The 23,232-nt window shown below is 36.7% G+C and overlaps 1 protein-coding gene and 1 long non-coding RNA gene across 2 annotated transcripts in view; both read right to left on the bottom strand.

Moving 5' to 3' along the window:
• Positions 1-2,682: 2,682 nt before the first annotated feature.
• LOC119771909 lies at positions 2,683-3,298 on the bottom strand. Its single transcript, XR_005279202.1, has 2 exons — positions 3,187-3,298; positions 2,683-3,106 (listed from the first exon to the last, which is right to left on the bottom strand). It is a non-coding gene; the product is annotated as an uncharacterized LOC119771909 (long non-coding RNA).
• Positions 3,299-5,623: 2,325 nt separating this feature from the next.
• The window catches only part of tmem145 (transmembrane protein 145), an 86,961-nt gene continuing 69,352 nt past the window's right edge, over positions 5,624-23,232 (bottom strand). Inside the window, exons 8-15 of the mRNA XM_038268150.1 lie at positions 22,301-22,369; positions 21,694-21,774; positions 21,306-21,384; positions 17,606-17,699; positions 13,375-13,547; positions 11,705-11,825; positions 11,177-11,365; positions 5,624-7,858 (exon numbers count right to left, since the gene is read on the bottom strand). Coding sequence (XP_038124078.1) covers positions 7,619-7,858; positions 11,177-11,365; positions 11,705-11,825; positions 13,375-13,547; positions 17,606-17,699; positions 21,306-21,384; positions 21,694-21,774; positions 22,301-22,369 — 1,046 coding nt within the window. The 3' untranslated portion in view covers positions 5,624-7,618. The remainder of the gene's footprint in view (positions 7,859-11,176; positions 11,366-11,704; positions 11,826-13,374; positions 13,548-17,605; positions 17,700-21,305; positions 21,385-21,693; positions 21,775-22,300; positions 22,370-23,232) is intronic.

The raw sequence follows: 23,232 nt of genomic DNA, 5'->3' as shown, positions 1-23,232 counted from the left end.
ACTGGTTACATTGTGCTGGGACAGGATACAATGAAAGGTTCCAAGTTCTGCAATGACACGTGGATGGAATTGTGATATCTTGTTCTGTTTCATTTGAAATCATTACAGGCACTTTGTGTGGAGATCCGAAAGGGAGTGTTACCAAGCATGTTTTAACACAAAGCCCACCTGGTAAGGAAGACTGAGCAGGATGTTCAACCAAGGCAAAGGTGTCTGTGGATGTGCAGTTAACGTTAGCAGAACCCTCTAAAACTACAGTCTGGCCTGCTGGAATAATAGCTGTGGCCTTGTCTGCCAAGGTAACTAATTCAATGTTCCCATCTCGGTTCTGTGTATGTCTTAGTTCAAGAGTTTTCAAAAGCGCTCTAAACCCGTAAGGACTAGGTAAGAACTCAGAGGTCTTGATGCCTAAGTACTTTTCATACAGAACATCAAGTGTATTTGTTCCTACCAACACAGGTGTCTGCGTGTTTGGATGAGCGTCTGGAACAACGAGAGCTAAGGTGTGTATGTCAATCTCAGTATCTAAAAAATCTTTTGGAAAGGTAACACACATCTCTATATAACCTAAATAAGGGACAGGTTGACCTGCTGCACCCTCTACTTCTAAAAGGTCATAGAGCGGGTTTAATTCTTGTTCAGGAAAGTTCTGTTTGTAGAATGACTCTGTCACAGTAGTCACTTGTGACCCAGAGTCAAGAACACAGTTCACATTAATCCCAGAAATGCCAACTACAGCAGTGCACTTAGAGCCAATTAGCCCTTTAGGAAGTCTGTAGCTTTGAGGCTTAGCAACAGACTGCTTAAGGTTAGCTCGTTGCTTGTTCCTAGTGGGACATGTTCGACTGGCTACAGTCCCCATTTGCCCCGCAATAGAGACTGGCTGTAGTTTAACTGTTCAGCAGCTGAGGGGTTCTCAGCTTCCCATTTCTTTTGTTTCTCTTTGAAAAGCTTGCGCTTTTCTGAAACTAAAGCTGCATTTGGTTCGTTCTCACAATTTGGCTTGATGTGGCCATCCTCTCCACATTGAAAGCAGTACCACGGTTTGGGTGGTGTACTTTGAGTTTTGACTGTTTCTTCTGTGGTCACTTTATCCGGCCTTCTTGTCTCTTTTGGCTTTTTACTGGGTGCACCTTTTGAGTTTGGAGCTTTTGGTTTTGCAGTTAGTTTCACTAGTTGACTTTGTAATTCTGCAACTTGTCTTGAAAGTTCTTTAATTGAGCTTAAGGTGGTATCGTCTTCAGTTTCCTTTGAGCCGGATTTCACAGTTTGCAGATGTGAAGTTGCTTTTTGTTTCGTGCTGCCCAAATGTTGTCTCATGCGTATGTTTTTTGCTGCATTTTGATCTTCCTCAGTGCGTAACGAAAAAAGCAAATCAGGGAAAGTTGGGGGATTTGTCCTTTTTTGTTTCAACTGGAGAGCAGTTAAAAGGGAATCATCCCAACAACCTTGACAAAACTGTGTGATAAGAAGTCTGTCAAAATCGCTGCTTAAAGCACCACCACGTTTTACAGTGTGGGTTAAAGTTACTCGAAGACGCTGTAAGTATGATGATGCTTTCTCACCTGTGTTTTGGAAAGTGTCAATGAACTTGGCATAAAGCTCTCCACCATCCTGAACTGTCCCATAAGCAGAATCTAAAAGCTGAAGGTATTCTGAAGGTGAGCTGTTGGTATTCAAGTGCTTGACAACATCAGCTGCAGGAGGTAAGAGAGATTCAATGATCTTTCGTGATTGTTGCAGCTTGGACATGGAAGGATCAGCCATGACCAACTCAACACTGGAGCGCCAAGTATCGTAGTCTGGCTCATAAGCTGGTCGAGGGTCTTTGCAAGAAAACACTCTGAGTTGTCGTGAAAACTGTAGCCCAGGATCTTCTCTTTTCACAATGTGCTCAACGACCACACGCTGCACTTCTGGAGGGTTTAAATCATGTGCAGACATAATGGGCACTGCTTGAGCTTGGTTTAACTGGCTCCATGCATGAGTAATGGCTGGTGTCTCAGGGTTGTAAGAGGAAGACTGAGGGGGGTTCTCAGGCAAGTTTATTGGCTCAGATTGGTCATTTTCGGGTTCAACAATTGACTCAGATATTTGTGACATCATGTCTTTCAGGACGTCGGCAAAATCCCTGCCACTCATCTTGGCTAGGTATTTAATATCAGTGAGATATGTCTTGGTTTTATCATTTCCAATAAACTGTGTGTAAGCGCTAGCAAGAGATTGTATCTTATAGCTAGCTCCACTAGCAGACACATGGGTGCAAGGCAATGGTTCAAGAGCATCAACAGCAGTACCATAGTTGTACTCAACAATAACACTTTGGAAAAGATCAGAGTCACGATCAGTAATTGTTAAAACTCTGGAAACTGACCCATATTGTTTCAAGAATTCAGTCACCTCATTAATCTGTTCATCTCCAGCGATTTCACTCACAATCACCGCATTCGGTACTTTAATCGATTCACGCTCAACAATTTCCATGTTTAGTATATCAAAGGCTGAGATAACTTCAGAGAAAAGAAATAAAGGATCTCCTGGCTGGCTCGCCAAAATTTATTGTAACCCCTGACTAACGTTAAGTAGATTATGGGAATGCAAACATCTGGACCAGTCAATAGGTTCGGCAGGAGTACAATGAAACTGAAGTGAGTGCAGAATGAAATAGCTGGAGACAGGAGATGCGCAACAATAATAATTGTATTGATAAGCAAAATAGAAAAAATATAGAACATTTACAATTTCAATAACAATAAGCCGGCAACAGAAAACAAAACCCCAGTCCCTGAGCTCAGTGTTTGTTTGGTTTTTTTTTTTAGTCAGTCAAGGCCTTTTATAGTTTAGTTCTTTTCCTCTCCGTCAGTGTGAGTTGTTACCACTTTGTTAACACGTGAGGATGAGGATCTTCTGAAGAGGGATCTTCAGATGAGAGTTCGGTTCAGTTCTGGGTACAGGCTCGCCATCCCCTTCCAGAGAACATCAGGTATCCAGGAATCCGATTCGCAGCTTTCTTAACCATCAGAAAAAACCTAGCCAAGTTGAGGTTTCAGCACGAGCACCGCAAGGGACCTAGTCACACAGCCTCTCTAGCTCGTATTCCTTTCCACTTAACACAATTAACATCTCCAATTAGTATTTGAACAGAGCTAACATTTGTTTACAACCATTATCTTGGAGAAAACTCACCAAGAAGAGGTTTCAGCAAGAGCACCGCAAGAGACCTAGTCTCACAGACTCTCTAGCTCGTGTTCAAGAGTGCAAAAAGACCGCAACGTGTTCGTGAAAACAGGAAGTAAAGCGACGGACTGAAAATTACATTTCCTCCTTTCAAAATAAACGTTTTTTCAAATTAAAACGAAATTATTTTACAAATAGTAGGAAGAGAAAAGTCGTTTTCTCTACTTGGTTACACTATGGTTTTTAAATATACTTTAGGACTAATTCATAAGAGTTAAAAAAGGACTTTATCCAAATACATTTACGCCAAGCTCAGTTCTAGCTTCTGACTCAACAGTTTAGTCAGATAAAGCTATTAGCTATGAAACATTTAGGTCTGCCAGCTTCAGATTAGGAACAGACTGGATACCATCCCCAGAGTGTTTGACTTTAATAGACCCTCATAATTAGAACAAATTCCAAACACGACAAACAAATATCAGATTTACTATGTTTGGACTCCTGCCCAGGTTCCTCACTGGAATGCAATAAGACCCCACATTAACACAGGAAGCAAATAAGACACACAAGGCTTTACATAAAACCATACTTTATTACTTATTTTGGCAAAAAGTGTGTATGTACAGCGTCTTTATAATTAATAATTATCTGACACCATTACAATTCATCTGAATGGTGCTTTAGTGATGTGCTTTCGACCAGATCGCTCTGAGTAGCCAAAGAGCTGTGCTGTTCTATGTCATGCTTCAAACTCTCCATAAGACTTTTCCAAATCTAAACGTGAGCTTAAACGATGCAGTGTTACAATATCAGTAAGCCCATCCCTGTCTCTCTTTGTCATGGCAACAGCAAACAACATGGCAGACATGCCAAATACAAACCAGACACATATTCAGAAGCAACAGTTAGTACTCTATTTCAAGTATCAGTCAGTTTCACAAAGTTACACTTCTGGAAACACTCGTACAGGTTACAAACTACAGTCCTAACATCGGTACTCCATGACAACAAGTTTGCCGCTGATTAATCTGTCGGCCCAAAGCTGAGCACCAGCGTATCTCTAATTCAGGATAAAATAATTGATTTAGTTTTGAACATAGAATGAATTATTCCCTAAAATGTCTGAAAAAACATCTCAGTCCATATTTACAGGTAGACATAGCTGGAATAATTCTCCTTCAAGTGTGATTACAGTTTTTGAAGCACTCCTATAAGATGGATCTGCTCAAAACAAAAAACAGACCAAGACGAGGAACATTAAAGTGCTCCATGCAGGACAGACAAAATGTACAGTTATGTTGCTGCTTTCCCAGCTCTTCTACTAAGACTTTTTTTTTTTCTCCATATCAGGAAATACAAAAGCATTTATTTTTGTTCAGCTTCTTGCACGGTTTTAACATTAAGATGTAAAAAGCCAACAAATAAAAGGATCTGTAGTTCAGATACAAGACAGGGGTGAGAATTAAGTTATGTCTTCTTCTCCGAGTCTGTGCTTTTTTTGTAAGCCAGTAATAGAAAACAATGGGGGAAAAAAAGATTGGCTATTTGGTTTTTCTTTTAAATTACAAGATACACAATTGATATACAATCCTCTTTCTGTTGTAAAGAACGAAACAGATGTCCTCTGAAATTATACCCTTTATGCTTCGCCTCCTGACATCCCCATCTACACATAGGTGGTGTTTTAACTAATTTAATGATTCACAACTTAAAGAAAAAAAAAAAAAAAAAAAACAGTTATCTTCGCCCAAGCTTCTATTTTCCATGGTTCTGTAAATTTAGATGTGTTTCAAGCCAGATCTTACATATTGAAAGCAGGAATATGGTCTATTGTATTTAGGATCTTTAAGTATTAGGTAATAAAAACTAACGTCAAAACAAAATTCAAGATTTCCTCGCATCTGTAAAAACAGTGCATTTATATTTATTATTATTTTTAATAAATATATTTAAAAAATGTGTTAGTCATTGCTGGATTTTGACCAATAAAAAAATAAAATAAAAAGCAAATTAGCAAAACTCACAGAAACGCCATGTTTTTTACAATCATGGAAGTGGTAAAGATGGAAGCCTTTAGAGCAAAATAAATCAGATAAAGCTGAAGTGATGCATCAGAGTGACTTAAGCATCACCCCTTACCTTGTGCTGTATTGCATCATTACATTCACCACTGACACAGATACAACCATTTAACACACGGATATTCTGCACTCCAGTGAAACTACTAATTAAAAACAGTACAGTATATTGTTTATATAAGAAATGGACAGATATCTGGTTTTATTATTAGAAAAAAGTCAAATTTTTATAACAGATGGATCATATTTAGTCTAACCACTCCACACAATAAACCAGACAGTGTGGAGTTTTCTTATTAGTAGCCCTAACTTTGCTAAGCACTATGTTTGATATAAGGATATGTGACCAAATAAAAAAACAAAAAAAACAATGGAGCTGTCTGGGATATCATGTAGTTACCAAAATTGACTGTAAGGAAATAAGAAGCAATTACACCGAAAAATGAAAGCAACCTTCCCCATGTGTGACACAGCTGCATGCTAACTTGAACTTTTTTTGGTCAAAAGGATATTTGCAAACAGCAGAACTGTAACTAATATTAGTTAATACTGTTTATTTTAACAAGATGTACTTCCTCCGTGTTAATCTATAGGAAATAATACGTTTCAGCATTAGCTCTTGTGTTTAATCAGAGCTCGGACTGCTGTAAAATTATGCTCAGGATCTGACCCTCTCAAGTTATATAGGGAACGTTATTTTAGGAGCCCGCAGGGAGCATCAAGAACACATCAAATGCTGAAAATATACAATCATCTTAAGCTAATGATCCATACAAATCAATATGAGCCAACTGCATTATAGAGCTATAGCAATATTCCACATAAATCCATATATTATAAAAAATATTACACATATTTCTAAACATAGATCAACAGATAGACAGGGGACTGGCCTGCAATAGTGATCAGCATGTAGGAAACTGAAAACTCATTTTTTTTTTTGTCTCTGGTTGCACAATAACATAATTCAGTAAGTTTGGACACAGGGTATATCAGCTCCTTTTTTATGATTAAAGTTCTCCACAATTTATCAGAACTTCTACATTAAAAATAGAGTATAAAGGCATATTAATTAAAAGTGAATGGGATGAAACGGAAGGAAATGGGGACCTGATATGGTCAAATTACAATCCATACACAACACAAACAGAAACTGTTAAATACTGATGCAAACCATGCTTTAAATTATATAAGTTACTAAAGACTGCTAAACATGTCAACTGATCATTTTGTCTTTGTTTTAAAATAACAGCAAAACCGTCTTTTACAGCATATTTTCTTTTACACGCGGTGACATTGCCTAGCTTCTTTTTGTTGTGTAATCTGGTGTTTAAATGTGGTATTTCTGCTCAAGCTTATATCTCAGAATGTCATACCAGCCCATGCCTACTTCTAATTTTGGGTTACATATTTTTGCAAGACCACTTCAACTAGGTAACAAAGAACAAAGATCTTGCAGACAAAACCCATACTGCAACCTATTGTATGTATTTACAGAAGTGTTGATTTCAATACAAACAATAAGCCAATATTTCTATGGTCACATGGAGCACGTTTACCTGCTTTTCCAACCAGAAATAGAACACAAACATGCATGTTTTAAAAGTACTGAACTGGAGGTGCTCAGAGTAAATGTGACAATTTACAGGTTACACATCAGCATATCGATTCTGATAAACCAGCTTCAATGAAGGCTTATACAGTAAGAATATAAATAAACACAACAGACTCCATATACCATAAATATATCTAAGTTTTATCAAAAATGTCCTAAACATAAAAAATGTTTCTTTTTTAATGACTTTTAAACATATTATGGCATTAGATTTTTCTACTCCAACTGGAATGTCATGTTTAGGGAAAAGAAAAGCATGAATTAATATCCTTTGACATAAAACTGTACAGAATTGTTGCTCTCAACAGTTTTTGCTATTTACAAACTCTACCAGGCACACCATCAAATCCTCATAAATTTTTAAACGAAAGTATTTCAAGAATTTTTTGTTCATTTCCACATTGTGCACAGCTGTCATCCTATTGCTCTGGCTACATCCACTTTGTCATCTTTTTCCCTATGTGCCTTCAACGGGTCAACATCAAATATTTATTGCTTCTTTATTCTTTTACAACCTCAGCATTTGTGTCTTAGGCACCCACCTCTAACTTCTCCATAAAGGTCATTTTTATTTGCAGGTTTAAAGGACCATTAAGGGATTTACTTTTGTGATGACTTCTCATGTCTTCCCCAGCATCTATAATACATCTGTTTTTTGAGATGACCATTTTGACACCGTGATTCCCACCGGATTGTACGTTCTCTCTGTAGCCTTTATTATTTTGCCAGTTTTTGTTTCCTATCCACGTCATGCCTTCGTCCCATAGCTTGCTCCACTGCCACCCTGCATGCTGAAATACTCTGTGAAGGATGGGAGACGAGGGGGCATTGGTGGTGAGCGTGAGGCGGGGCGTGGGGGTATCGGAGGTGGAGGTGGTGGCAATATCATGGTTAAGTCTGCAGCAGTGGTAATGATCTTCTGTTCGCTGTTCCTTGGCACAACAGGCCCTTTACGAGCAACAGTCTCTTCCACAGTCTTCACTGGATCCTGGAATATAAAACAAACAAGTCTCATACGATTGGTTTACTACATATATAATTCTAACCATCCACACAAAAAAAATATACTAGATTGGAAAAATGTCAGCGCAAATAACCTCTGAAAAGTTGAAAACATAACATCTAATCTATCTTTTAGGTTAATAAATTAAGTTTGATATGAAAGATTTGTTTATAAATAGCAGGAAATCTGCATAAGGATCAAAATCATTTTAGTGCATCGGTACCCTTCATGGTAAATGGAACTAAATTTCATGTTAGGTTGGTAGTTGCTATGGGTTTTTTTCTTCAACATTCTGTTGGACAGAACGTCTGTAAATAACAATTTAAAGTCTTTCCATAGACTGGATCTGAGTCCAGACTTTGATTAGAGCATTCTTAATGCATGAATATGGTCAGATTCAGACCCGTCCATAACTGTATGTATACTATGCTTAGATTGGGATCCGGAAGCTTATCCTTCCATTCTCATTTAAGAAGCAGATTAGTTTAGTGCACAGCTTTTAGTTCCCTGCAGACAGATTCTTTCACAGACCAGCTGGATGTACGCACAGATAAAATTACACAAGGGTTCACTATATATTAACTATGGTACTTTAAAGATTAATTGATCTATCACAGTAAATAGGGGTGAAATATAAAGGCACACCACTCACCTTAGATTATTTCATGCAACTTCATAAGTATGTGCAACTTCAAATCCCAATAAAATACATTGAATACATGGTTTTGATGTGACCAAATATTAAAAATGGCAAAGCACTGTATAGAAATGCATGTAGAGAAGCTGAAGTGACAATGCTCTCAGTGCAAGGCAAAAATCTGCATCTTGGTATAAAAAAAACAACTTATAAAAATAAAAAGTAGAAGCATATTTGCCTATCTCAAATAGGTACTTTTTAACTGTCAAGTTACAAGAAGAATATCTTATAAATTTGTGCACATTATCTTGCCTATCTGATCCTAGTTATGTAAGATTTGAACAGAAATGTTTTACAAATTTTCACTTCTAGCACTTACCCTTCAAACTATACAGTTTAAATCAAGGTTGCACTGCTGCTAAAGAAAGTCTAGTCATGTTTAATAGATCAGGTTCATTGTTATTGGTCTGTCAGTGAAGAAGACCTTTGGGTCAAAAAGTGGAAAAATGCAATGAAAAAAGTGTAAAACATAAAAAAAAATCCATTTGTCATTTTTGCAGTCCACCGTAATGCAGCCTGAATGGAGCTTATTTGATAAAAGCCATATAAGGGTTACACAAAGTTAAAGGTTTATAGAACCTTAAATCTCAGGTCTGACTGTTTGACAGTTTGTGGTCACTTCTTCAGACTTAGATGCTATGACATTTCCTTTTTTTTTTTTTTTTTTTTTTTACATAATAAGTCATTAAATTGCATACATCTTTTCTGCTTTATACATGTCCAATGTCCACTTTAATAGATTTGCACCTGTGAAAAAAACCATCAGTTTACAGATTGTTCACCCTTTTCTAGATGAATGATAAAATAATTCATCCCAATAAACCAACAAAAGCAAAGACAAATGCTTTAGTCAAACAGCAGTAGTAAAAATAATTTTTGTATTTTGGCAATAAACACCTCTAGTTTCTCTATCACTTAACGCTTTATGTGGCCGAGCTTAGTTTTAGGCCTTCCAAACATGAAGCTCCACTTGTTATTGGATGAAGCTTTAACCTCTAAGCATCAGTTACTGAAATGACTACATGTCTGGTTTTTCTGCAGATAATTTTTTTTTTAGCTTAACAATGTTTATAACAGCAGTGTTTGATAAACCTTCTCCTACAGAGTTGTTACATTTCATTACTTTCTTAGATACTTTCCAGACTCAAATAACACAATTAGATCTTCTGTAGCAGTTAAAACATTTGATTCCTAAACATTTATCTAGTAAACAAGATCCTATATATTTAGATGCTGGTAAAGGGATTTTTACATAAACTGTATTTATTTTACATTTTGGCTCCTGTAAAGACTAAGAGCTACCTATCTATAAAACATATGCCTTCAAATCTGAATTAGACAATTCTACATCGAGAACGGTTTATACAAAGCATTTGTGATCTATATGTTTTCTGTCTATGATGATCATAAAAAGTAGAAAAAAGTCTGCTACAGTGGTGTGTTTGGCATCTAAACTACAACCAGTTTTAGATTTTAGGTTAAGAGGATCCGGAAGCTACTAAAGAAGTGAGATAGCATTTCAGTTAAGAGCATTTACTGTTTCTGTATATAACAAATATGTTAAAATAATCTGTGTAAAAACCCTTTTTATGTTCAAAAGGGTACATTTTTGGTGTCTACCCATTGGTTAAAAGACAATTTTAATGTTTTTAATAAAACATTCATGCATACAGCAGATTCCCTGATTTGCCCATACTGAAATTTATGTTTTTTCATATTAAAAGAACTTTAAATTGATAAAAGCATATGAATAAAGGCTTTACAAGAAAATTACTTTTGTTCGACAAAGACATTAAATCTAAACTGCTGTAAATACAAAATTATTTGTCTTGTAAACTGTGTCTCAAACACAATATGGAAGTTTGGAGCACCAAAAAGTTATTTAAAGTACTAAAAAATATATATATATATGGGTCAAAACATGAGACCATGTCCCTTATACTCTCCTTTTTCATCATAATATTAACATTTTTAATGCAAATTATTTCAGATGTTTGTTCATTGCTGTGTTGTAGGAGGATTGCTAAGCTGGAAATTTGAGCTCTTCATCTGTCACTCATATCTATGTTGCATAAAATGCAACACCCACAGAGCAGAAAGTATCTGGAGCAGGACCATTCGTCAGAGAAACACAACAACTTAATTAAGTCTTGCCAGCGTTTCTGCTTGCACTTTTATCTAATTTCACTCAGGTGTTTTAATGTCAGGCAAGTTGTTATGCAATGTGTCATCCCCTGGAGGAGATAAGTGTTTGGCTAGAAAATAATTCCTAAGAACATGCTCCCTCACAAACTGTCCCGCTTCCACAATCACTTTCTATTTTCCGGCACTTCACTTTGATAAGACAGCAGTTAATTTCAAGCTACGTTTGACACACAAAAATCATCAGAAAATGAGTACACTGGAGCCCCTATCTAATTAAGTGTAGCAAGTGCTGCAAAATAATGGGGAATTTATAGTAGATAGTATACAGACAATACATAAACCATAATATAAATCTCACTCTGGTTTGTGGTTCTTTCTTTTCATTAGTTCACTAATGAAACGTTCCTGACTGCATATCAACCATCCAAATGCATTCAAGAACACTTTGCATTAAGACTTACTGATTGGATGGAGAAGAGTTCAGTGAAATTGGGTTGAGAATCTCCGAGGAAGGAGCTGTTCCCATATGCATGGTGAGGAAAACTCTCCCCTTCCTCGCCACCTTTTGGACTAGACTGCAAAATGCCAATCTGGGAGGTCCGAACGTGGTAAGGGAAGTTCTTGTTGGCTGCTGATGGTCTCGTAATAACCTAAGAATAATTAAGAAAAAAAAGATTTAAAAAAAATAAATAAATAAAAAAAGATTATCAACCTTTTTTTGTACTGAGCTTTAAGTAAAGAAATGAGGGGTATGGGGTCAAGATGGAGGGCTTGTGAGAGAACGGTAGAGCCCATTAGGGAAGAACAATGCAGTAAAGGTTAAAAAGAGATTAATAATGACATGGGGAGGAGACAGCCCCAACCTATGCAGTAAGAACTCATGGACTGTCATTTATGTATGAGAGACGGTGGCAATAATGACTCTTGAGCAATGTAAAGTCTACAGAAAGGTGCAGGGGTCTGCATAAGCACGTGCTTGTGGTACATACAAGGAAGACGATGTGAGCGTAGAGGTGGATGCCCAGCTGAATGCCGTTCACGATCTTCTCCCGAGCCCACCGAGGAATCCCGAAGTTGGCGATCAGAGCCATCACAGGCACAGCGAAAAACCTGAAAGAAGCACAAAAAAAAAGCAGATTTGAGATAAGAGAGAGGATGGAGAGCATTAGAGTAACTGATGAGAGTACGGTTTGATGGCGGGAGACCGAGAGCTCTGGGAGTAAAAGATGTAAAGCACTAAGAGTGATAATGATGGAAGGAGAGAAGTGGATAATGAGGCAAGGGACAGTTGCTGCATTGAGGCAGAGATAATATTAGTCTTTGTAATCTATGCTCCATTTTTAGCCTCTCCTATTAGAAACCATGGTATAAAGACAGACATTTTAAATCAAGCATCAAGCAACAGTTTTATTCCCTTCCATTCTATTTTTTGCAAAAGTCTACGGAAATATCTTTTGTGAAGTAACAGGCACATATGTTAATTTATATATATTTCTTTTTATGTGATATAATGACACAAATGACTGCATAATTAAAGTAGTAAAGAAATTATACATACTTTGCCATTTTCTAAGCAAACATCTGAACAATGCAGGGTTTACATTTGTCAGAATAGATCATCAAATCTAATGCACTCAACTCCCATAAGATTAGGACTGAGAGGAGGAATTGATGAATAGTTTTTAATTGATTGCAGAACTAAGTTAGTAACTGAATATTCACTGAGTATAAACATTTTAAAACATGCAGCATGCTAAAAGAACAACTAACCTATACCAGTAATTTAGCTAAAACTGCAACATACTGTATTTACAGTTTGCAAGACATTAAATAAGCTCTATAGAGAACACCACAATTCCCCAATTGTGGGACAATAAAGGGATTTTCTTTTCTTTTCTATTCTATTCTACTGGCATAGTTTTGGCTTCATCTTGTTCACATTCTGTAAACAAATCTCATACAAAGCACCTCTAGCTACCCAATCACTATTATATTACAAAAAAAAAGACAATGGATGGCTAATTGATTAGCAAAATTAAATGAATCTATTGCCAGAATAATTGTTAGTTGAAGTCCTAGATATGATGTTCCCCAGTTATTAAATAAAGGCCTTTTGTGTGTTAGTTATTTATGAAAGACTAAGGAACACAGAAATACATGCTTCTACAAAGAACAGACACTTAAGGATGTAAACCTGAACTTTTCAACAGTTCTCAATTTGTAAAAAAAAATATCAAACATGTATGTCCCTATCATTCCATTTCGCTATTATGCAATACTGTATGTTGGTCTGTTACATAAAAGCTCATTAAAACACAGTAACGTTTGTATTTGTAAGGCAACCAAATATAAAAAAAGTTTAAGGAACATGAATATTTTTCTAGGCAGTGAAGAAATATTCTGACACATGAAGTCTGTGCAGCTCATAAATATGGATATCCTCCAGCTACAAATCTCTCATTTGGGAATAATTATCTGCAACATAAAAAGAGCATGAAGTTGGGACTTCCTCACCTAAAGCACCCGCTATGTTCTTTAATTTTTGTTTCAACTGAGCTTCATAAATAATTTACATTTCCTAAGGAAATACATATGCTTCTCCCTTTGCAGTCCCCAACTCACATGTAACAGTCAGCAACAACTTGGAAAGCTGTCTTACCAAAGTGTGTATGTGGTAAAGAAAGGGACGTAGAAGGGCTGCTTCTCGGGATAATGTTTCAAGGAGACCAGCACGGCATAGCAGAACCACACATAGGCGACCAGCTGCAGGCTCATCAGACCGTAACCTGCAGGGCTGTCGTAGGCGTAGAGCACCTCACCTGGGTCAAAAAACTGGTACAGAAGCAAGGGAAATGTTTAACAAAAGCAGGACTTTAAAGCAGAGAACAGAAGGAGTACAGACTGTGTCCTATTTCCTAATGATAAATTGCTCATGAGTAAGCTGATCTGCTACGGTGACCGAGTCCACGCAGCTTGTTGAATTCTGAGCAACGGTTTGATAGCGACACTCCTCCACAAATAGGGCATCAGCATGTGTGCTCACAACTTTGTCTGGGTTTGTGGCATGTGTGCTTGTAGGCGAAGACAATAGATTGCATTTCACAAACGAGTGACTGGATATGGGCTCTGGCTATACACGGTTACTCTTGCTGCTACATAATGCATAGTACTGAGGGCTCAGTGTGGAGATGTTTGGGATGCAGTCAGCCAACCAGAACCTGGCAGATTTCTAACTGCAGTCACAGTATAGGGTGCAAACTTTCAAGTCTTCATTTCCGCTGCTCTTCTAACCTAGTTTTGCTTATTTTAGACAGTTCCCCAGAGTTTGAAGCTCTTAAATAGCTGGGCCTGTGCAAGAGGGCAGGAGGCTGATAAATCATTCCACTTCACAACAATGTATTAGAAAAGACGGCTGCATGCTTCCAAATCAAAAATAGCACAGATACTTCTACAGGCTTCTTCTCCTCTGGGGTCATTACCACCCTGAATTCAAAGGCTGTAATCCACTGTCTCTAAATGCGGCAGCGTTACATCTGACTGTGCAAAAGCCTCCGCACTGAGCAAAGATATATGTACCACTTTACCCTCCTCAGTGAATTATTAATTCATAGGATCATGTGCTGGTTTTTACACCAGATAGAGGAAGCAGAATGGTTCAAAAAGATTTAAGTTATTCAGTATGCTGATCAGAAAAATCCAACTTTCCAGAAAGGTTTGCACTGCAGAGCACGAATCTGGTATTTATCGCTGAAAGAGAATATGTATATATAGTGCAATTTAGTTTTAAGATACAGTAAAAGAAAGCAGGAAAAGCTTTCTTATTATTTTCAGGATTTCAAATCTTATAGCAAAACTAATTTTTATACATTTTTTACATGTTATGCATTTTTGTAATCAAGATGATGCATTATTATAATTAGTAAAATGTCAGAGTAATGAGTTCCTGACAGAAAAAGCCATTACAGCCCACGCTCATCTGTGGGGCACATTCTATCATAAATATTTATGAGATGATTATGAAAAAAGCTAAATAGAGCCATAACATATGTACATATGCTTCACAGAGCCATCCGTGGTTTGAATTAACTGTATCAGCTCTGGCCTTGATGCTAAACTAAGAAACTATGAAGTCAGTTTCAAAGATATTTTGTGGAGAAGATAAACAAATTCCCACTGGATGTTAATACCAGTTGATATTCACATACATTGGAAGTATTTAGTTTTTTATACTATTGTAGCAAAGTTATTCGCTATTCAACGATTAATGAAAACCCACTGACTGATCTGAGCTGACTATTCTACATGCCTGTTGCAGACCATGAATTTAGAGTATTTAATATCCAACAACTATGGAAGAGGATTAGGGCAACTGAAAAAAAAAAAGTTAACTGATTTTTTTTTTTTTTTCAGTTTAACATGTGAAAAATCTCAGAATTCTGACTTTAATCTCAGAACTCTGACTTTAATCTCAGAATTCTGACTTTAATCTCAGAATTCTGACTTTTTTCTCAGAATTTTGACTTTTTTCTCAGAATTCTGACTTTAATCTCAAAATTCTGACTTTGATCTAAGAATTCTGACTTTTTTTATTGTCAGAATTCAGTCAGAATTCTGACAATAAAATTTTTATTAAAAATCTTTTCCCATGTTAAACTGAAATAAAATTTAAAAATTAGTTAACTATTTTTTTTTTCAGTGGCCCTCATCCTCTTCCGTAAACAGCTGATAATATTTTTTTTATTTTTTTTAAGATTTTGTTTTTATTAGGCAGTATGAATCTCACCATTTCTCTGGACTTGCTATTCCGTATCTTTAATTGTAAAATAAATAACTGCAGGGCAATGAAGTCTGAGTTTAATTCCTTGCAACATATTGTGATTTTGAGGAAATGCTGATCTAAATGTCAACAAGCTCAGTGTTGCTACTGTACAATGACATGTTTAGCAGGTCAATAAACACCATGATTATCATCTTAATTCAGTCTGTGTAAACACCTAAGCCAATTAACAGCTCTGCCTGTTTCTTTTAGTGTTTGTTGATGTATTTTTAATTGGGCCAAGATCTCAGAACAATTTCATTTTAACCAAATGACTGATTTATTGGGTCTTGTGAAATAAAAGAACTCCTCAATGGTGGAGATAGCAGAAGTAAGTATAAGCTGAGTTAGATTTGTTTTTCAGTCAGACCTCTGTCTTTTTAATGAATTTCTGTAGTATTTACATATAAGAAATTAGCCACAGTTTGTAAAATGAATTAAATGTATCATCTATGCCCAGTCAATTAGTTTAATACACTTTTTATGAATTACTTATGTGAAAGGTGTTTGAGCTTCTGAGTTAGATAAATCTTCATTAGTACCCAAAAACTCAGCATATTGAAGCATGAAATTAGGTCACATCAATTTAAAGTCAAAGCTGAGACATTGGAGTACAATTTACATAACCTGTGTGGTTTATATATTACTATCAGTTGTAATAGTACTGAGAATATTTTGGACATTCTTTGAGAATGTGAAAATGTTATTAGTCTAATAGATTTGCTACAGTAACAGAAGCCTTTAGAAGGAAATAACTTATATCAAATGATTTTACGGATTTACAGCTTTTGATAGAAATTATTAGAATTATTAGAAAATCAACAAAGAAATTCAAAAAACAATACTTCAATCATTAGAATTTTAGAAATGTACAAAAATAGTTTTACTAAAAAACAAAGCAAAGTAAAGAAGTAAACATTAACTTTAAAACATTTTATAATATCTGATTAAAAAGTCCAATTGTTTCTTGTTGCAACCTAAATATCTTTTTTTTTTTTTAGCATGTAAGAATTTTTAGTTTTATTTGTTTTGGCCATATCAGTTCTTCTCTCTCCAAAAGATTCAAATTGGATGTTTCTTAGAATGCATTAACAATCATTTAAGATCACAAATTATTTTTTGTTTGATTTTTCTGCATTCATTTTCACAGCTTTTTAAACCATACTATTTATATCATCAAAAGCTTATTCTCTTTAAAAGGCTCTTTACATTGGCCAGTAACATACCAATGTACCTAAATTATTGTTTTGGTTTGTTTAAAAAGCTTTTACATGGGTTTTCTGCATCAATAAAGGATGAATCAGAAAAAAAATGGTTTATTTAAAACATCTGCTGCATCTTTCCCAAGAGCAGTAATGTCCTTCTCAGCCTTTTCCTCAGAATTGTTTAATACTGGTTAAACAATTCTGGTAATACTGTTTTTAAATCACTGGTCAAAACCAGCATTATGCCTTGCTTTATATCAGAGCCATTTGCTGGAAGCGTGGCATTAGACCATATTTAATTTAACTTTAATTAACTTGTTAACTCTACTCCATAAAGTAGCCTGACATGACCTTTGCTTTCATTTGGAATTAAATTAATGAAGTGAATTTAATTAAACTGTGTCTGTGAAACCTAGATGCAGTAGAATCTATACTTTCCAGGGAGTTCTCTCCAGTGCTTCCCCTGCAGCCTTAAAATTGTTATGCTTGTGGAGATAAGCATTTCTGATTCACTCTGGTGGCTCTCTTGTTTTTGCCACATTGGAACAGAAACCAAAAACAATCACTCCCACTTATGCAGGAATGTATTCAATTATTAATGTGTTTGATTTTTATTCTAATGCATCAACGTTGAAGTTGTTGTGATAAACCTTTCTGGTTGTGTTTGTTCTCAGTGAGAAAACGTAAAAATTCAGACCAGCAGCAGTGAACTGAATACATTTAGAGTAACAGTCGCAGGACATGAATAAACAAGTAAGTGAGTTAATAAGATTTAATTATTGATTGATCTTTGTGAGAATAAACTTGTAGCCTTGCTGTTAACTGCAATGCTGCATGTGTGTTTAGAAACTGTAATGTTAATACTGTACCTCAGCTTCATAGATGAAGAGGATGATGTAGGTGATTGTGTAGACTGTCATGTAGATGCTGAGTTTAACAGAGCCACTGTGGCTGATCCTCGCCCTAGCACACACGGACAAACCAAGAAGGTCAGAGGTGAGTCATGTTCGGTGGAAGATGGAAATCCAAAACTCTCAGATGCATTATGAGGTGTACAAATGAAATAGATGAATGCAAGCACAAACAGAGAATATTATGTATTTAGTTTTTATGCTGAAGTAGAGAGCTTAACACATAAACTGAACCAAATGCAACACTGTATATAAGACAAAGGCAGCTCATAAACAGAGCAAAATAAAATAAATGTATGTTTAAAATATACGCCAAACCCTACCATACGCTAACCCTACCAGCAGGGAATTAAATATGGCAAGTTCAGTCTGCATCTGGTGGATATGGTATAAGGAATATCTTTTTTTATTTTAGATTACCGTATTTCTGAGGCAAAATTATGTTACAAAAAAAAACAATGATGAATACTAATTTCACTAAGTGTGCTCAGCTAAATCACTCTCTGAAGTCAGAGGTCAGTTCTGAGAATAAGTTCATGAGCTGAGAGCATAAATAAACAAATGCCACCAGAGCAGTTCTCTAGGGAAGAAATAGTTATAGTTAGGTAATAGTTAAATAAATGTGCAAATTTAGGATGTAATTAATTAAAATATAAGTCCAAGTATAGAATAATATTAACTTATTTAAGAGTATATAAAGTAAACCCTAAAAATCTGACAAATAAATTCAAGATCTTTGTAACATTCCCTTCCTTGAACAGCTGCCTTGATGTGAGGTGGTGGATATTCAGTGCTTCAATTATCCTAGATATGGTTTTGAGGAGCTTAAATGTCCCTAGTAGGATCTCCCAAACAGGTGCTGAGTGACAGTTCAGACAAAGAGCAGTTTAAAGAGCCTAAATGATGATTAGATAAAATTGAGGCAAGCAACTTCGCCCGGTACAGCGCAACCTCGCCCTGGAGCCAGGTTTAGGCTCATAGGTGAGCACCTGATAGTTGTGTTCCTCCTTGCAGGACCCAGCCCTTAGGAGTGACAAGAGACCATCCCTCAGTGGGTCCAACACCTGCAGGGGGAACCATGAGGGACCGGTGCTAAAAGGATTGGGCAGCAGTCAGAGGCGCAGGCTTTGACAACCAGATACAAGAACACCTAGGCTGGCTCTGGAACTAAGTCCTTGTGATAAGCTACATTCTCTTCTACTCTGGCATGGCTTGGTGGGAAAGGCAGAGCACAGGGGTAGGTCTACTTTCCTCTGCCCAACTCAGCCATCCCATATTGGAGTTCACCTTCAGAAAAGAGGGAGACCCCTGACTGGCAGTACAAAGTATCCAGTCTTTGACTGTGTCCTTGGTGGAGGCGCTTGATAACGTCACTCTCTGGAATTTCATCATTCTCCTTGGAAACCTCCTTCAAAACCCATGTTGGAAACGATAATGATACCTGGAGTGGCAGACCCCCAGCTCTGAACCTGAGAAGTGTTTCAATAGTGGACTTAAGATGAGGTGTACAAATGAAATAGTTCTAGAACTGAAAGTCACAAATTGTCCATAATGAAGACCATGTCCAAGCATAGGGATGTACATCAGTGACTTGGCACCAGGACACCCAACATCAGAGGTCCATGATCAACTTTGTCTTCATATCGTTTGACCTTCAGCTGTATGTCTTGGTTGATTGGTTGGTCGGGTGAGGAGTGGTTTAAGAGCAGTTTAATTACCGCCTAGTGGTGAGTTGTATACACTGGACAAGGCTAAATCCGATAGACTCAGGTGGGACATGCAAGAAGTAAGGGTCCGCAGGGAAAGGCTGTCTAAGCCCTCAAGGACATATTCAACTTGCCCCTATGGGAGACCTTTTCTCAATTTTGTCTGAGGCTGGGGTCATGGAGTCTGTGTGAACCATGATTTCTGTGTCTACTGTCGATGCGGGCGTAACCCCCAAACCAATTAGGGGTTCTGTGACTGGCATGCAGAGAAAGAGACTAAAGCATGCATACAATAGTGATATAACATCATCATCTTGTACCCTGATATATTCAGATATTGCAACATCACAATGTTGAATTAAGTGCTCTGTTTTAACACTATTCTCCTACTGTTAATCTGTATTCATCACACATATTTTAAGCTACCACAATGAGTCCTGGATAAAAGGCCATTTGTTTTAAGCTTGAAACTCTGGGTATGTATTAGGGCTGGGTAATTAATTGCATTTGGAATATAATTTAATACAATTTAAGAAAATTCAATTTTCAAATTGCAGAGGCACTTAATTTTGTTGAGGTTACATTTTACTCAGAATGTTTTCTTACTCGGGCTCTTTAGGTAGTGGTAAATTTAAAGTGGGTTTTCTGCCACAAAAAAGGAAAGAGAAACTTCCAGTTAGCATGCAGGTCTATGCTTGCAAGTAGAAATAAGCACGCTTCCTAAAACAAGATTCTGCAACAATTGATTCAGAAAAAAGTAAGCTTTCAAGGTAATGAAAAAAACAAAACCTATGGAGTGAAACATCTACGGGCTTGTGCTTAGTGCAAAGAAAAATCTAAATAAAATTGCAATGTTGGTTGAAAATAATCGCAATTTCTATTATTTTCCAGCCCTTGTATGTATGTTTGTGACTAGTAAAGATAAATAGAAGGAAAAAAAGAAAATTGGTAATTCTTAAGAAGGTCTTTGGCATGTTATTAAAATAATTTAAAACTATTTATGGTCACTTACTGTAAATGTGACAGCAAATTGTAACTGCTATACCTAGATGGCTGTAACTGGCTGCTAGGGACCTTTTTCATGTAATACGCCAAAATTATCTCTAGTTCAGAGTGAACAGAACAGTGACTCCTTACAAACAGACTGAAATTTATTTAAAAATCTATTGCTGTTAAAAAAATTAATTGCATTATTGTTCTGGTACTATATTTTATTTGGTTATGGGTTATAAGTAAACCTCACCTGTTTTAAAGGAATTGGGCAGAAAAAAATGTGTTGTGATAAAGTAGTGATGCAGCCTCACACCCAATTTGTGTAACAATATTCTGGGTACTTTGAAAAAAGATATGTGTTAAAGTACACTTGATCGTTTCAATAATAAAAGTAATAAAACTTAAGAACTCCCCAGAAGTAAACAGTTCAAAAGTAACTGAAAAATTTTTTAGGCAAAACAGAAAACGAATAAAGTGTACGCATATTGAAGAAGTCCTTACACAAATACATAAAACATTTGTTGCTTCCTTAAAAAGAACAAAAAAAGTTACTTAGAATATCACTTTTCGACTGAAAGTCTTGAAAAAAAATGCTTTGAGGAAAATGCTTTTTCGAAGAACTACATTGCTTTCTAGCAGCATGACCAGTGTATAATGTAATGAGTATAAACAGCAAATAATATAGATAGGTCGAACCTGGTATGGAGTATTCTACAGTTAAATTCTTTGGAACACAGTTTATGTATGTGTGAAGCATTAGCTCTAATATAAAAAAAAAAAGTAGTTTCCTGTAACGACAAGAATAGATCATTAGTTTCTCCAAAAATATTACTAAAACTCCTGTCCTCTCGTGAGGACAATACCTTAAAGTTTCATCTTATGAGCTAGATGCAAAATCCCACCCCTAAAATGGTCACATTTAATAAGGTAGAACAAGTAAAATGTTCCCTGCTTCCCACCTGGTGACAGTGAATCCTTTACCCAACAGTATGAGCATCAGAAGGAACACCAAGAAACTGATGGAGAACAATAATTTCCCTGGAGACAGACATATAAGTGGAGAGAGAAAAGACAGAGGAGGCAATTAAGTTGTAGTGTCCAAATCTTTGACATCACAGTGCAACAATAACCTCAGATGAGGATACACATGTTGTAGAAGCACACACACACACACAGTCATTCTTGGTCCTCCCTACACCCATTAAAACCATCTACAAGGTCTCTTCAAGCACACATACATCCATCATTGTCCACTCATCCGATCTGCTCAGACAGTGACTGATCTCACAGCGCAGGCTCCATGTCAGTCATTCAGCCAGTGACCGATACCGAAGGGGAGAAACTCACCGAGTATCTTCAGGCTGCCGTTGCCAACTCCATCCCTGGCATACAGGCCCCAATAGACACAATGGAACATTAGGCTGAGCACTGCCAAGAGGAAAAAGATGGAGAGTGGAAAGAGAATTGGAGAGTTTAAGAAAAAGGAGAGGTAAGCAGGCGGTGACGAAAAGGAGTGGAAGGAGGAGGGGATGTGGGATTAAAGCAGAGAGAAGGGAATAGAAATGGAGCAACAGAAGAAATAAGAGGAAGGAGTTGGAAGGAGGAGAAGGTGAGGTGAATTTAAGGGAGGCAAGGGAGAAGAGAAAGGGTTTGAAGAGGGGGCAGAAGAATAGAAAGTTAAAAGAAAGTAAGGAGTAGGATGAAGATAGCATGGGAGGGGAGGTGGGGGGATTAACATCAATAACAACATCCCTCACTGAACACATTGGTCCTGCACATCTGCTTGCAATGATGCCTATTCAGAAGCTCATCAGTGTGATAATATATGTGCTTCTGAAGAGCGGATTAAAGTATAAGGTGCTACATCAGTGGATGAAGCTCATTGTTATCCCAGGAGCATGTGTGTGTGTTTAAATGATGTAGGTGTGTATCTATTTAGGATAGAAACTCTTACCCTCCACACCTGCTGCTGTCATAAACATTTTGTAGGTTGTGTGAAGAAGCTGTCTCCCCTTCAGATTGTCTAGAGGGAGAAAGAAAAAAAACAGCAAGGAGATGATAGAGGTGTGGGTACGTGTGTGCATGGCAGGGCGACAGATAAAAAGGATGGAGATATGCTAACAGATGGCAAAGGAGAGGGAGAGGCGTAGAGAGAGGGAGAAAACAGGAGAACACAAAAGAACAAGGTAACAGGCCAGATAAATAGGGAAAGCCATGATTAGTATGCATCCATCCTGTGATGCACATCTCCAGATGAGGTCTGATAAGTCTCATCTCAGTTTCTCCAGCCTAATCTGAGAAGAAATATTTTAATGCATATTTAAGCAGCCTATTTTACTATCAAAACAATATGGTTGCTGGTGGGGAAACGTATCAGGGGAAGGAGGGAGGTAAACAACAGTTCAGAGCTGCTCTGTCAAACTAGACTTGAATTGTCCTTCCTATTAAAGTGTTCAATAGAGAAGTATGCCATCTAATATCAAACCACTGACTTAATCATTTTATTACATTTAAACATCTATTGCAGAAATATTTCCTTATACATAAATGGACTAAAAAGTCAGTATTAGACTAAAGTGAGTCAAAACTCTTTTTAGCATCAAACAACCTGTTGTCATTTATATATTATGTGGCTTAACAAAGACTCAAAGATTTCGCTATAAAACTTTTTTATTACCTTCTTTAATCAATCTGTGTAAGTTTGGGGAAAAGTTAAACTAGTGTTGTTTCTCCAGCTTTGTTTGTCAATGTCCAATTAACTATTGTTATAAAAATGGGCAGATTTGGCGGGGAACCAGGTTCCTAAAGTCATGTATATATTATCCCTTTTTCCAAAGATAACTTTGTATCAAAGTATAATAACTTAAGACAGTACACTCATCCCAC

Source organism: Cyprinodon tularosa, unplaced genomic scaffold (assembly GCF_016077235.1).
Source record: "Cyprinodon tularosa strain WSP-4 unplaced genomic scaffold, ASM1607723v1 ctg694, whole genome shotgun sequence".
Taxonomy (NCBI): Eukaryota; Metazoa; Chordata; class Actinopteri; order Cyprinodontiformes; family Cyprinodontidae; genus Cyprinodon; species Cyprinodon tularosa.
This window is presented reverse-complemented; position numbering and strand designations above follow the sequence as displayed.